This window comes from Epinephelus moara, chromosome 22 (assembly GCF_006386435.1).
Source record: "Epinephelus moara isolate mb chromosome 22, YSFRI_EMoa_1.0, whole genome shotgun sequence".
NCBI classification, from domain to species: Eukaryota; Metazoa; Chordata; class Actinopteri; order Perciformes; family Serranidae; genus Epinephelus; species Epinephelus moara.
In genome coordinates this window covers 28,705,605-28,722,281 of record NC_065527.1, presented here as the reverse complement: position 1 = coordinate 28,722,281, position 16,677 = coordinate 28,705,605, and the positions used below count along the sequence as shown (strand labels likewise).

Sequence of the window (16,677 nt, the reverse complement as noted above, 5' to 3'; positions counted from 1 at the left end):
CGCGTCAAATCAATCTTATGGGCTTCTATTCTCAAAACAAGCGAAAAATGTCACTGACATACTTTAATGTTTTCAAATCAGCTTACGAGTCAGTATTTTAAAACAAGGGAGGTATCACTCCAATCAAATGTTACACTTCAGTATATGTCATTTGAATTACTTGTCAAGATAAATATTTTCCCAGTGTAGCCAAAAAAATAAATAATACATATATAAATAAATATGTTCTCAAAGTGCAGCATGAATCATATAGAAAATATAGCCTACTTTGCGTCACACACGTATTCACCAAACAAACTGTACAATGTTGGTAATGCATAAATATGTAAAGGTTGACAATGCTACAACATGGCTGACTTCTCAGACAAAGCATTACAATGTAGACGACGACTGGACCAGACAAATAAAGCCGAAACACACTGGAAGTGTCTGATTCAGACAACAAACTAGGATGTTTTGTTAACTTTGTTATTATCTAAATCGGTATTGACATACATAATTCATTTGTCACTCACTATATTGACAAAGTGTCAAAAGTCGCGTTCAGTGCATTTGGGCTTTAAATGTCATACAAAATGTGAACACATTCTTCATGTTAGATCACAACAACATGTCACGTCAGCATTCTGACACACATCGAACAAGTTAACACATCTGAGAGTTTTACACCAAAATGTCAATTTTTAAGAAAATTGTTAATTTTGACTTGAAGGCAGATAGGAAGGTAGTTTGTGTTCTTAAATAGTGAGTTTGAGTTAAAGGGGCTCTATGCAAAATTCAGAGCGTATGAGTTCTTTGCACATGGTTCTCAACATGGAGGTGGCTGAGCCGGCAGCTAGCAGCTAACAGTGCTAAGTCTATAAACAACTCTAAACAATGGCAGCAGAGCTGACAGAGCAAACGATGAGCGCCATACGTGTGTTACTGTGCTGTGTTTCTTGTTTGATGTATGCTTTTTTATCTTTGCTGTAAGGCAACCTCGAGTGGCTTGAAAGGCGCCCTAACAAATACTTTGCTGTAAGGCAACCTCGAGTGGCTTGAAAGGCGCCCTAACAAATAAAATGCATCATTATTATCATTATTACACTTCCACAGACTTTTAAGCCAATTTGACATAGTAGTCCAGCTGTTTAACTACAACTTGTAGGTTTGTCACGTGATGCCATTTGGCCCAAAAATACTTTTTCCCATAGACTTACACTTTAAAAGAGACGTCTGCAAATCAGTGGATACATTTTTTTGAGTGTCACGACCCATGCAAAATGACTGCCTTCACTTTTGGGATTTGATCCATTTGATCCACAGCCGCATGATTAAATCGTTTTAAGGGCTGACCTGAATGATTTGAAGCTTCGAAGCTTCAGTGGTTGCCACGGTAATTGACGTCCAAGTCAGTATTTGAATGCTTCATTTTTTGTTTTGTTTTTTCACCAGTAAACTGGTGGAGGAAACTGGAAAAAGGTGGCAAGGGATACTAATTTGCAAACAGAAACATTGCGTGCTATAGTCCACCTTCCACCTTCTCTTACCCCCTCTCTATCACTCCCTCTCTATCTATTCGGGGCAGCCCTGATCATTTCATCCCTAAACTGGAAGTTAGCTGCTCAGCCAGCAAAGTCTCTAGTGTGTTTGGTCTATTGACCCAACGATGCAGAAGTTCTCGGGTAATTTAAAAACCAGGAAGTCAAGTTTTTTTGGCTTCATGCATCATCGATCAACTTTCATAGGAATGAACGTGACCCCACTTCAACGCTGAGTCCAGGTCTTTTTATATGCACATGTGGCTTACCACAACAAACTACAGAGAAGCTCAGATTATAACACACACACAGGTAGTTTGACTGCCATTACTCCACTATATTTTTACATTGCAAATAGTGATTTTCTGCTATATTGATGCTCTGAATGTCGCATACAGAACCTTCAGAGACCAGAGGCTGGAAGTAAAACACATGAGATTATTTCTCCTGTAACCTCTGCTCTCTTAATATTACCATCGTAAGACACCAAAATTAATGATTGACAGAATACTGCAGTTATTGGAACACGAGATAGCTACTGTAGCCAACAGACAAAATTAGGAGACAAAGACAAAACATTTTTTAAAATTCAGAATTTTTAAAAATCTGTCTCTTTTTCTTTGATTCAATACAACACATGATGTGTAGTTTCTGCCCTCTAAATCAATAAGAAATCCTTCTTGCCAAAGCTTCTCTGCTTTTGAATCTTATTTGTAAACTCCCAATGTTATGACACCACCATAACTTCATGTCCTGCTGTAATAAGAGGAGCCTGGTTTTTAAAATGGTGGATATCTCATTTTGGAATTACACTCCTTGTTTTGATTTTAACAAATTATTTTCTCAGATCATCATCGAGGTCAACAAAATTGAGTTTTTTGTCATTTCTCCCTTTGTGAAAATGTAAAAATAATAAAGAAAAAAATCATATAAGGTAACCAGATTATTTTTTTTCTAATCAAACGACAGGAACTATTAAAATCGGCCTGTCACTTAAATAATGTGTATCCGTTGTTTATACAGTATTAGCACTTCCCCGTTACTTTCCTCGTTTCATGATTAGCTCCAACATAATTCAGGCTGCAGTTTCTTTTTTGATTGCACATTTCATACCTATCTATTCTAATAACAGCTCGGCCAGATATATGCAGTCGCTTTGTAAATAGAAATATTATTCTGTTCATTTGACACAAAGCGCTGTTGTTATCAATGGCTTCTACATTAGTGATTCTGGTTCTAATGCTTTGCTGCTTATCTGGTTTACAAAGTGCATCTACACAGAGAGTAACAAATGAGATTTACAGTGTTGCACTTCATGTGATGTAGGTTTACTCCACCACAGCAGGAAAAGTTCACTGCAGACTCATCCAGCTTTTCATTACTTGGGCTAATCTGGAAAGCATTACAATTCTAAACTGGCTTTAGTGTATTAGAATTTTATACTTCATATAAAAATTAATTTCTAAGGAAATAAATACTTATAATTTTCTCTCTAACAAAAAATAATATACATTGCACGTTACCCTACTGTAATCTATGACAATCCAGCCGACATGTTTTTGTCCACAGGCCTCAGTCATAGCATGTCCTAAAATGCTTGCAGTAATTTACCAATGCAATAAAGCAATAATCCACAAGATTTAACAATAGAATATGTATTTGTCTATTCATAAATTTGAGTGGAAATTGAATCAATAAGGAGTGAATGATTTTTTTTTAAACCAAATTCTCTGGTAAACAGGAAATTTGTTTGTTTGGACTGAACTCAGCACCAACTCAGTTAAACGCATATTTCATCCACAAAAAGACCTTTTGAACAGCAGTTATTCACCCCATGTTACGATGAATTCTTCAGGAAAACTTTTTTGAACAAAGAAACCAAATATGAAAATTCTTGATGGTAAAAGGGGGTCGCATCTAACAACAGCAAAACTATATCAAAACATATGTTTCCAACCTCTCAAACAACCCGTGCCGCATAATCCAGGTCTCATTTATCCAGTCATATGCTCAGTACTTCCCAAACACATGCATTTTCACAAAAACCTTTCTTTTTAAAACACTTCTGCATAAATAGTCTCATGCATGTAGCGTGCCTGAGAAAACACATTCATTTGAACTCTGCTAAATGGAAAGCATTAGCAGAGTTCAAATGCATGTACTCCCCCTTCACACTTAATACTGTCCTATCGATTGAAGGCAAGAGTGCAAAAAAAAAAGGGCATCCAGTAATACTACTCTTTGCACTTGGAGAGGACGTCATGGTGTGGCCATCTGATTACAACCATTTCACAACCAAAGAAATAAAATTGTCAATAAATCATTGTTGTGATACAAAAAAAACCCCAAAGATGCATCTATTTGCTTTTTCACAGCAATAATATGATCAATATTATAATAATATGCTTGTAAGACAGAATCTGAATGGACTTCCTGGAATTGGAGGTGGAAATAACACCATCATCTGGCCATTTGCCGTATCACCACGTTTCAGATTTTGGTGTCTGACCGGGACCAGTTTGGGCCAAGGAAACGTCAACGTCAGACCAATGTTTGCTAACTCAGATTGTACTAAGGCCAAGTTGTGTGAGAGTTTATAAACCAGCTTTGTGATATAGTTTTGCTGTTGTTAAACGCTGCCTCCTTTGGCTTCAAACCATTGAGCATTTTCTCTGTTTTTGGATTCTTCGTTCACTGTGGAGCAAAGTTTTCTTCATGACCTCAGTGTTACACAGGGTAAGACATTGATATACAAATGATCATTTTGTATTCCTTTTACCTAAATTCAAGAAAAAGCAGAACAAGGTGCTAAACTAAATAAAGTTGAACAAACTTGTGGATTACAGCTTTAACCACCAATTTAGCTTTCAGAATGAATAAACTTGAGACCTGTGGCTGCTGCTGCTAATTTCCCAAACTGAAACACATTTAAAGTTACACGTGTTCACCAGGTGGAAATTAAAGTTCAGTACTTTGGCATTGCTAAAAAGCTCCACAGCTTGTCAGCTCATATTTAACAGCTGAAGGCAGAACATAAATTCTAAGAATCCCTTCTTAAGACCCGCAATTTGAAAACACTTCAGTAGAAGAATTAACAGATCATTAAATATCACTACATGAAACTATCAAGTTATATTGCACTATAATATCTACTACAATGCCTGTCTAAACTTTAAAAATACATTAAATAAAAAATAAATAAATAAATAAATAGTGCATCATCGCTATCCATGTCGCCTCTTGCACTACATGGACCTGAACTCAGAATGGACTTAGCATGTCTGGAAACAAAAGGCTGTGCCGTTGTCAACACATTCTGCTTCTAGTCTGCAGTGACGGACATTTAAACCTGGACCTTTGCCTGGATGGCAACACTTTCCATTAACACAACCTGCGTTTGTGTTGGAAAAGTGCCGCCCTGACTAGACACACAGCTGTCTTGAAAAAGACTCACCCTTTTAATGAATGTAGCTTAATTCCTAGGAATGTACAGTAGATTTAATCTGTAGCATTGTACAGTGACTGCTTCCCTTTCACAGGTGAGGAAGGGAGAATATAAAAGAAGGAAGTTGAGGAAATGTCAGAGACTAATAAGGAGTCTACCATAAAAGCAGAAAGCATGACCTTTTAAAGGTCAACACCTCTAAGCTGATAATGCTGCCATTTTTGGTATTAAAATTATAAAGTTTCTATTGTTCCAAGGTTTGATAATTAATTACAATTTACAGCACTTTTGTAATCTCTGTGATTCTTCCTTCATTCATAACCCCCTTCACCCATTAAACTCTACCTACAGCTGCTCTACACACTCTCCTGCACTGTTGATTTGGATTTATCATCAAGGGGTGTGGTTTCAGCTGCCGGGGGCTGATCAACTGCTGCTGCTGCCGGCGGTGGCGCCTCCACCAGCGGGACCTTTTCCTTTACTGGTGAAGCAGGAAGCGTTGTGGCGGCGCTGGCAGTGGCAGGAGGATCCTCAACAGATGAGGAGGTGGGAGGCGGGCCGCCGCCAAAGCTACGAGCAATCTCATCGAAGGTCTTACCCTTCGTCTCTGGGACTTTGATGAAGGTGAAGATGAAGAAGATGATTAGGAAGGCGGTGAAGATGAGGAATACCCAAGGCCCGCATGCCTCCTGAAGAGAGAAGAGTGGGGGGTCAGTTTCAAAGAAATTCTTTGTTTTACATGTTCAGAGTTCTCGTTACAATTGAATATATTCAAAAAAGTAAACAAAACGTGTATCTTCTAATGGTGAATGGCAGCGTGGTTTAGTGGTTAGCACTGTCACCTCACAGCAAGGGGGTTTCTGGTTCAAACCTAGGGTGGGGGAGCCCTTTTGTGTGGAGTCTGCATGTTCTCCTCGTGTCAGCGTGGGTTTTCTCTGGGTACTCCAGCTTCCTCCCACAGTCCAAAGACATGCAGGTTAATTGGTGACTCTAAATTGCCCGTAGGTGTGAATGTGAGTGTGAATGGTTGTCTGTCTCTATGTGTTACCCCTGTGATAGTCTGGCGACCTGTCCAGGGTGTACCCTGCCTCTTGCCCAATGTCAGTTGGGATAGGCTCCAGCCCCCCAGCGACCCTCAACAGAATGAGCGGTTACGGAAAATGAATGAATGAATATAATAGTGAGGGGAAAAAGTAGAAGCAGAAGCCAGAAGGAAATTATACAAATATAATGGTTTTTTTTTGTTTTCCATAATCGCTTATCCTGGCGGTTGGGGGGTGCTGGCAGTAGACAATGCTACAAATATGAATGTTGCTGCAAATAAGTTACATATCCTAAAATGTGGATTCTACACACACATCTTCTATCCAATCATCAGTCTCAAGGTGGACACCCAAGATTAGAGTCACGACTTCACTATCTGACCAAATGCCTCTCCTTCTGTTCCTGAGATATGATGTTGAGTAATGGTCAGAGAAGTGTTTTACATTATATTATGATGACACATTGAAGTTGACCTTTGACCTTTGGATAAAAGATGTCATCACTTCATTGTTTGATCCTGTAAGACATTCTGAGTTATGGCCAAAACAGGTTTTGTGAGGTCATAGTGACCTTGACCTTTGACCACCAAATTCTAATCAGTTCATCCTTAGGTCCAAGTGAGTTTGTGCCAAATTTGAGAAAATTCCTTAAGGTGTTTTTGACATATTGCGTTCATTAGAATGGGATGGACGTACACAGACGGACAGACAACCCGAGAACATAATGTCTCCTCCCTTGGGTATTACCGGCGCCAAGGCATTAAAATGAAAGTTATAATAAAAGAAAACAAAGCAAAAGTAAAGATAAGAAATAAACAGCAACCCAAACCAACATCAAACCCAGACAATCGCCCCTCCCTTACCACTAGTTTTGGGAAGCTCATTCCAACCAGGAAATTGGCCGTCCAGTTGCAGCAGCCAGCCACAGCCATAGCTGCTGGACGGGGCCCCTGAGAGAACAGCTCGGCCACAATGAACCATGGGATTGGACCGGGGCCAAGCTCAAACATAGCCACAAAAAGCATAACAGCAATGATGGCCATGTAGCTCATCACGGGAAAGTCCTTCTGCTCAGATAAGGGGAGAGAAAAAACATCAGTCAGTGACATATAATATGTAGAGTGTGTTGTATAGAGAATTAATTAAATCTACTGATTGTTTAATGAGAACATGTGTTGATGAATACACTATTCTTACTGTAACCTTTAAAAATGACAAGTCATGAAATCTGTTCTATAATAACTGGTTACAAAAAGACCTAACTGCAATGTACTGCATATACATAGGATGTTTTCATGTATTATTTTGTAGGGAGGGAGCTGAATGGTACAGAAAATTAGAGTGAGTTTATTTATTACCGGTATTTGAATTTTGAGCTCAAGCTAAAAGATTTGGCATAAGGTCAAAATTCTGAGTTTAACACTGCATTAATCAGTCATTTTGTAGGAAGGTTAAGTTGAAGACAGTTTGGGTGAACTCCTGCATTTTAGTGACATTTTATTTGTATATATTTTATAGTGATGGCCAAATGAAGCCTCATGAAGCATTTTCTTTATTTTATAAGCCCACTAGATGGCGCTTTTTCTTCAACAAAAAGATGAAAGCACACTGAATTGCCATTTTTTGAGTCTCTCTCTTTAAACCAAGAGCGCCATCTAGTGGACACATAAAATAAAGAAAATCCTTCATGGAGCTTCATTTGGCCATCACTAATATTTTACACAAATATTCAAATTATTATCTGTAATAACCTTGTTAGAATTGTGAAGGTAAGCCAGTTGAGGTTGAAAGAAAATGACTTGCTGACTTTCCCCAATTTTTCCTCTTTGCTGAGTTGCCTGCATTGGTAAGCTGTTGTCACTCATCCTCTCTTCAACCCTGTCACCGTGCCAAACTCACCAGCAGGAGGGAGATGGTCATGAGCAGAGCGCTGATCGCCATTCCACCCAGTCCCAGCAGGTGCAGAGTCCTTCGTCCTGCCTTCTCCACCAGGAAGAGCTGCAGGACAGACATGAGAGGCAGTGATGTGCTGCTGAACGCTTACGAAAACACATGCAGGAACAAAGACAAACACGCTGATGTCACTCACGGATACAACAGTGAAGACAGTGTTGACAATGCCAGCTCCGATGGTGGCGTAGATGGGCTGTTTGACACCAGCTGAATCAAAGATACCTGTGGAGTAGTAGAACACCTGAGGGACACAGAGAGGATGGAAAAGATGAAAACACACGCATTTTATAACTCGATTTAAACATCCAGTTTTCACATACTTCTTTTGTCATATGGAATTATGTTATATCGATTCTATAATCATGTTCACCTTGACTCTACCAATACGCAATCTATCCCTGACTCTGCCTTTTACTGGGAGGATTTGGCTAACATTGGCTTCCTCGGTTGGACAAAGTATTACAACTAGTACACACAACTTTTAGGGCCCTATTTAAACAATCTGTAGCGCATGGTCTAAAGTGCATAGTGCAAGTGTATTAAGGGCATCTTCGAACTCCACTCTTACTGGTTAAACGGCACTTAATCTGGGCCCAAAGTAAGGCACAAAGGGCAAACAGGTTGAAGTCAATACCTTAATTAATTATAGATGTTTTGGGAAAAACATGAATTCAACCAATCACAGTGTCATCTCCCATTCCCTAAAAGATGTTGCCAGGGAAACAACTAATGGGTATCCAAATACAGTGGCATCCTAAGGTTTGGGCAGCCCTACTGTGAGTAGTTAAGTAAGTAGAAGATGCACTGATCTCCAAAAGGCATGAAGTTAAAGATGACACATTACTTCAATATTTTTAGCAATATTACTTTTTAATTTCAATCTTTTACAGTTTCAAAATTGCAAAAAGGAAAGGGGCCTGAAGCAAAAGTTTGGGCATCCTGCATGGTCAGTACTTAGGAGCACCCCCTTTGGCAAGTACCACAACTTCTTGACACTTTTTGTAACCAGTTTCTAAATTCTTGTTTGGGGGATTTTCAACCATTCTTCCTGCAAAAGGCGCTTATTCTGTGAGATTCTTGGGCCGTCTTGAGATTCTTGTGCAGTCCTCCATGCCCTGCTCTTTTGAGGTCTATCCACAGATTCTTAATGATGTTTAGGATGGGGGACAGTGAGGGCCATGGCAAAACCTTCAGCTTGTGCCTCTTGAGGTAGTCCACTGTGGATTTCAGTGTGTTTAGGATCATTGTCCTGTTGTAGAACCAACGTCTCTTCGTCTTCAGCTTTTTTACAGATGCTGTGGTGTTTGCTTCCAGAATTTGCTGGAATTTAACTGAATCCATTCTTCCCTCTACCTGTGAAATGTTCCCCATGCCACTGGCTGCAACGCAAGCCCAAAGCATGATCGATCCACCCCCGTGTTTAACAGTTGGGCACGTGTTCTTTTTATGAAATTCCGCACCCTTTTTTCTCCAAACATACCTTTGCTCACTGTGTCCAAAAAGTTCTATGTTAACTTTATCAGTCCACAGGACTTGTTTCCAAAAAGCACCAGGCTTGTTTGGATGTTCCTTTGCAAACTTCTGACGCTGAATGTTGTGGTGAGAACACAGGAGATGTTTTGTTCTGATTACTCTTCCATAAAGGTCATATTTGTACAGGTGTCGCTGCACAGTAAAACAGTTCACCTCCACTCCAGAGTCTGAAAAATCTTCCTGCAGGTCTTTTGCAGTCAAACAGGAGTTTTTATTTGCCTTTGTAGCAATCCTACGAACTGCCCTCTCTGAAAACTTTCTTGGTCTTCCAGACCTCAACTTGACCTCCACAGTTCCTGTTAACAGACATTTCTTAAAATCATTACAAACGGAGGAAACAGCTCCCTGAAAACAAAATATAATACACCAATCAAATGAAGTTGATTTGATTTTGATTTGATTTGATTTGAAACACCAATCTTGCTTAATGTTCAAAAGTATGTTTCATCTTTAACTTCTTGCCTTTTGGAGATCAGTTCAACAAAATTTTGACCAGTGGTACCCAAACTTTTGCATACTACTGTAAACATGTGTATGCATTGTATATGTGTGTATTTGTATGTAGCCCCCTGTGTGTGTGTGTGTGTGTGTGTGTGTGTATGTGTGGATGTGCTGCCTGGTGCTGACTCACAGCGTTGATCCCAGACAGCTGCTGGGAGAGCTGCAACATGACAGCGATAAGGAGGGGCTGACGATACGCTGCAGAGCGGAAAAGCTCCGGGATGGTGACCTTTTTCTCCATGGCCATCTTGGCGCTCTCCTCCTTCATCTCCTGCAGATCTTTACTCACATCCTCACTGCCTCGCAGACGCACCAGTGCTGTCAAGAAACCATAAATACAATGTGTCTTTATCTTTGACAAGCATAAAGGCAGAGAAGAGAACCATACTCTGTGTGGTGGCCACTGTGTCCGCACAATGACTCAGAAAAAGACTTACTGACAGTACGAGGCTTCAGACATGGGTTTAGTACATAATCTAAAGTAAATGTATGTATCTTTTCGGACACACTGAACTGTTACCACGTGACTTCCTGAGAGCCTTCTTGCACGTGATGGAAACTCATGCCATCCTCAGCTCTCTTATTGTGAACCTCACGGGCATCTTTGTTGCCAGATAATTCGTAAATTACAGTAACAATAAAGCAAGTAGTCCAACGGTTGCAGGGAACAAAATCACTTAACTTATGTGACACTATTGACCTTACAGAGCTTCCTTGCCACCCCACAAATCTGACCCAGGGACCCTGACAGAAATTGGCTGAAAGTACCATCAGACTACCAGTTTTCACAGGACACTTTTTTTAACAGATGCTATAACCACATTAAATCCAACACAGAGTGGATTTAAAGCTGCCCTCTCTAGAGACCCAAGAACTATGACAGTATTTTCCTTTTCCACAAAGTATGCAGTGACACAATCAGTACAGAGTGACTCGTTGGTTTCTTTTTTGGTTCAGCTGTTGCAACAGAGGCCAAACATGTTCTTTATCTTCACCAGAAAGAGCAGAGAAAACTATTTCACTGTGAACACCACAAACGGCACACAGTCACAGACACTATGATGCAACTCTCACTGTGAAGCCCTGTGTTTGTTTGTGTTTGTGTCAGATGAGAGGTGTTGGGGAGAAGTGGGTCAATGCCTCAGAGACGACCCTGACAGGCTGCGTGTTGAACAGACGCCAAAACCTTCTGTCTGCTCAAGGACTCTTCTCTCTAGGCTAAAATATCACCATCTCACCTGATCTCACCAGTGTGTACCTGTAACTCCCTGTCTCTGGATTTTCTTTCTTTCTCCTTGATCTTTTTCTCCTGTTTTCTCTTTCATCTGATCATTCTAACATTCTTCCTCTCAGAATCTCTTTCTCACATGCAGTTTTTTAAATGTTACAGTAATTCTTTTTAACCGTAGTGGTAATATTGACAGAAGCAGCAGTATTGCATGTGAGGAGCAAAAGCAATGATCTCTGGAGTTATATCAGTATTCCAAGTAGCAGAAATAACAGCAGTTGTAGCAGTGGAAGTACTTTAAGTAGCAGTTTTTGCAGAAGCAGAATGAGGAAGTAGTATCATTAGTTGCAATATACTAACAGCAGTAGGATGTAGATTTGTACTATAGATAGTGGCAGTGGTTACAGTAGAGGTAACACAGTATAAGCAGTTGTAGTAGTACTGATAGTACGAGTTATAGCAGCAGCAGCAGCAGCAGTATAAGTAATAACTGTAGTTGTGTTTGTAATAGTTGTAAAGTGTCAGCAGTTGTAGCAGTAAAAGCAGCTAGTAGAGTGTGTATAAGTGGTGACAGTAAAGCCTGCAGCAGTGGCTATGGTGCCACTGTAGTAGTAGAGCAGCACTGTGACTGTGGTCATTTTGTAGCTGTAGTGCCTGGACTTGCAGTGGTGTTAGTGGCAGTCAGACAGTAGCAGTACAGGCAGCATGAATAATACTAGCAAGTGTCATAGAAACAGTAGTGTTAGCAGTAGTTGTAGTAGTGGAGATAGTAGTTGTGATAGTAGCAGTACTGCCAGTAGTGACTGCAGTATTGATATTAATACTTGCAGTAGAGATGTTCATAACAGTTGCACAATAGTCATGACAGTGGTATAGCAGTACCTAGAGATGCACGATATATATTGGGCCGATAAATTATCAGCCAATAATGGGACATTTTTTATAATTATAGCACCGATAATACGAAGCCAGAGTGCTTTCACTACCTTAACAAGGGCAGCATCTAAACACAAGACACAGTGGGTGGCAGAACATGTACCTTTACACTTGGTTTGCGAGCTGCCAATAAACACAGAGAAGAAGAACAACAACTGTAGCATGCTGTCTCGGGGGCAAAACATGTCGCGGTGTGGTCATCTTTCACAGTTCCAGATGAAGACAACCGGATTGCACTGAGGGTCTGATCTGCTGTCTACTGTCTGACCCCCCGCCAGATCAATAAACTTCCTGCAGCTGTTAAACAGGTAAGACACAGCGCTGAAGGATCGTCTCCAGAGTGTTAGCATGAGCTAATTAGCAGCAGCGGCTTACATCCAAACACTGTCGCTAAAGGCTAGTTGATCGTGAGACAGTGAGACGGCGCCTGGGTGTGTTTATAAAAATGCAGCGAGACAATTTAAGCATTTGATACACCAGATGTAATGGGGACCTGCCAATGTTCATATGAGTCAGCTGTCACTGTTTGTCTCTGTTAGTGGAGACTCCACTCTGCAGTGTAGTTTATACACTTCACTGATACACCAGAAAATTACACAGTAACACTGGGCTTCATCATCTCCCTCTCTCCTACCGTTAACTATAACTGTAATACTGATTAAAGTCATTTTAATTTCAGATCCTTGTATTTATTATATTCCCTTGTAGTGTAGGCGTTATGGGGGGGCAGGGACACACTGAGGGTAGGCTATTTGACAATACCGCAGAAAATCTCCCTTTTGTTGACAGCCTAATTTCCATATTGGTGCATCCCTAGCAGTAGCAGCAGTACTATTGTAATAGAAGCAGTAGTATTGTAGCAGTATCATGGTAAGTTTCCACCAGATCTGAGGATGAAGGGCGTCTCAACACTTTTGATTAATTTCCTACGGAGAGTAAGAGAAGCAGTTGCACAGTGCACAGTGGAGGTTCCAGTATGCCTGGCTCACAAATCTTGGACCAAGCTGACAAACTAGGCAACTAAGTTCTAAAATAAAACAAGATTCAGCAGTTGCATCACCTATTTCTTGCCTCAAATGTTTTCGGAAATATATTTTGGTGTATTTTGTAAGATGGAATTACAGAAAGTTTATGAGCAGGCCGCCATGTTGTTTCCTGGGACCGCCCAACTGGCCGCATGTTTATCCAATCAGGTGTATTCCACCATAGGGTATGTCACCAGTGGGAAGCCATTCAAGCAGCCAGTGAAGTGGAGCAGCGTGTCCCCTAGCATGCTGGCTGGATTTGGTGGGAATCTAGCATCAGTGCTTACCTTTACGTGCCTGCTCCTCCTGCTTGAGGTTGATGAGCAGGAAGCGAGGGCTCTCGGGACAGAAGGGCAGCAGGATGCACTGCAGGACAGCAGGGGCCACAGTGAGGGCCAGCAGCAGGGGCCACAGCTTGGCTGAGCCCAGCAGAGCCTCCAGACCAAAGATCTAAACAATAGGGCCACAACAGCTGGGTCAGAGTCACAGCAAAGCTAACACCCAATCCAAAATGAATCCACAGTCAGAACATGTTAAATGTATCATACAGTAAGAAACTGTGAGAGCTGTTCGGTCATTAAATGTGAGGTTTGTTTGGAAGCCTTCCACTCACCTGAGCGATCAGGATGCCCACCACCACCCCGAGCTGGTGAAGAGTGCCGAAGGCTCCTCGTAAGGGAGTAGGTGACACCTCCCCCACATACATGGGAGTCAGACCGGTAAAGAGACCGCAGAACAGGCCGATGATCAGGCGACCGGCGATAACCATCTCGTAGGAGGAGCAGATAGTGGAGAAGCCCATGAGGAGGCCACCGATCACAGCCAGGGAGTTCACCAGGAACATGGAGCGACGCCTGAGGAGGAGGAGGAGGAAAGAGAGCGAGATATAGTTTATTACATTAACAATTAGCGTCAGTGTGGTTTATTTTACTGTTTGTGATTGAGGAAGATTGACATGTTGATTGATTAACTGATTACCATAAGTGTGTCAGGACTGATTGACCTGCCTGAGTGTGTGTGAAGGTCCGCTGTTTTCCTGCCTAATTAGGTCATTGATGTGTTCGTCCAGTTTTACGGGCAAACATATGTATATTTATGCGTAAGTGCATGGCCTTGTGTGACAAGATAAAGGACAAAAGGAAATCTATGTTGTCTTGTGTGCAGAGCCTTGGATTTTATTGGCTACATCTTTTTAAAGGAATACATTTTGGGAATTACACTTATTTATAGGATGAATGACAACCAGCAGAAATGACAGGACACGCAAGCTCACAACTGTGTGGGCAAATATCTGCATAGTGGGTGTTGTTAACTCCGCTTTGAAATAACATGAGGCACATGTGTGATGAGAACTAGGAAAAAAGATTATATTTTATCTAAAAAATAATTCACACACTGTTAATTGGCTCCCGTATATTATAAATGCAACATTCCGGTCAGATAGACCTCATCAGTCATTCACTAGGCTACTTTGCCATCCTTTATTTCTGTGACAGAAACAGTCTGGTGTTACTTTAAAGTGTTTTATGTTACTTATTCATCATCATCCAACTAAATAGCAAAAAATACTAATGTCACTTATAGCGTAGTGATACCTAAACATAATTTAAGTATTGGTTGATGCTTAATTTTTCAATGGCATTTTCTGTTATTCCACATTTTCTGTTATAGGATTACAGAGTGTCATTTACATCCCACACCACTGAGATTTTACTGTCTCGCAGTCGTGTTGTGTTGTTCACGAACGAATCGTTCAAAAGAACGAATCTGCTGAGTGAACATACTGAACTGAATCACTTCCGGAACTGATTCGTTCATTTCTCAGTTCAGTTGAGCTCAGCAGCGAGCGTGCAGGCTGGGAGTGGAACTGCCGATTGGGTCCGTGTGAACGATGAATCACGAGTCCTGAGGCAGCCAGGGTGCAGGGTGGGACTGCCTGCTGTGTGACGAATCACACGGTGAACGAATCAGCGCCGTAACCCCGATCCCTGAGTGATTCAAATAATTTCTTCTCAGCGATACACTTTCATAGGGACCGTTTTCTCCAAGCTAATGGCTAATGTAGCCAGGAGTCAAGCCACATGAACACAACCACACACCTCCCTATTGGTTTAACAGACTTAGTTTCCAGATAAACGAACTTAAAACGTTAGGCTGGCCAGTAATGAGACTCACCAGTGCAGGGCAGATGCAGCAGCAGCTCAGCCGTGACGCAGTACACAGTCAGGGCTCCTCCCACCAAGCACTGAACGATTCAGTGAATGAATCTTTTGAACGAATCTTTGTAATGAACTGATTCTAGTGATTCAGTAACATCTAAAGAACTGCTTTGCCCATCACTATCTCGCAGTACTGTTTCATCTCATACGATATGAAGCAGCCTCCTTCATTCATGGTTCTGATAATGTTTCTCATAATGAACACCCCCACCTCTTTCACATGAACACACTCGCGGCTCGATAGAGAACCCAGAGTTGACTGAACTTATTGATAACCACCCTTGTAGTACTGGTTATCCAGATGGCCAATGTTAGGGTTAGTCAAACCAGATAGCAAGAAGATATCCTGGGTAAGCTGAACTGGTTTCGTAGTACAGGCCACAGGAGATTAGTGACAAATTTGAAAGGTTAGAATTTTTTTTTCTGCCTATCAAGCCTTCAAAACTTAGTTTCATACATACAAAACCTTTTTTCAAATTAGATTTCAGACTTTAAAATACAAAGCATCAACTTATGAACAGACTGTGTCTTTTTGTTTAGTCTGACACAAACATAAAAGAAAAAAATAAGAAATAAAATTTGTTGTTGGAAATTTCGACAGAGCCTGGCTAGTCATTTCCTGTGGCTTTCAGTCTTTGTGATAAGCTAAGCTAATCATAGACAAGTGTGTTTTTTCCATATAGACAACTGAAGTATTCCTTTCAAATCCTTTCATACAGGGAATTCTTTGACAATCTCATAATGCAAAAAAGCCAATGTATTTTAAATCCAAATTACTTTAACTCTGTGTGGAAAACCCGTTCATGGAATTGGTCAAAACAACTGAAAAGGAAAAAAGGACTGTGGTTTGATGCTCCGGGCAAAACACAGAGGCAAATGGAGAAATGAAGGAACAACTCCGGGGAACATTAGAGCCAGGCAGTGGGCTCAAGACAGACACGCTTCATAAGCTCCATTACGGGTAATGGCTTGAGACAGTTCAGCTGAATCACACAGAAAATACATTTTCCATTAAAGGAGAAACAAAAACCCAAAGCAAAGAAATACTTGGAATTGACATTGAATATGTCAAACTAACAAAGAAAAAAACCCTGATAAACAATTCTCATTTAAAACAAACCTCACGGACTGCATTTTTTCATCTGCGTAATATTGCAAAAATTAGGCCTATCCTGACCCGAAAAGATGCAGAAAAATTGGTCCACGCTTTTGTTACCTCAAGGCTGGATTACTGTAACTCCCTATTATCAGGTAGCTCTAGTAAGTCTTTAAAA

The 16,677-nt window shown here is 40.8% G+C and overlaps 1 protein-coding gene across 3 annotated transcripts in view; it reads right to left on the bottom strand.

Annotated features, from left to right (window-relative positions):
- Positions 1-1,065: 1,065 nt before the first annotated feature.
- slc2a3a (solute carrier family 2 member 3a) overlaps positions 1,066-16,677 on the bottom strand; it is a 34,143-nt gene continuing 18,531 nt past the window's right edge. For all 3 annotated transcript variants that reach the window (XM_050034970.1, XM_050034969.1, XM_050034971.1), the window contains exons 5-11: positions 13,798-14,038; positions 13,472-13,634; positions 10,126-10,313; positions 8,098-8,202; positions 7,908-8,006; positions 6,872-7,075; positions 1,066-5,654 (exon numbers count right to left, since the gene is read on the bottom strand). In XM_050034970.1, the coding sequence (XP_049890927.1) occupies positions 5,322-5,654; positions 6,872-7,075; positions 7,908-8,006; positions 8,098-8,202; positions 10,126-10,313; positions 13,472-13,634; positions 13,798-14,038 (1,333 nt within the window). In that variant the 3' untranslated portion in view covers positions 1,066-5,321. The remainder of the gene's footprint in view (positions 5,655-6,871; positions 7,076-7,907; positions 8,007-8,097; positions 8,203-10,125; positions 10,314-13,471; positions 13,635-13,797; positions 14,039-16,677) is intronic.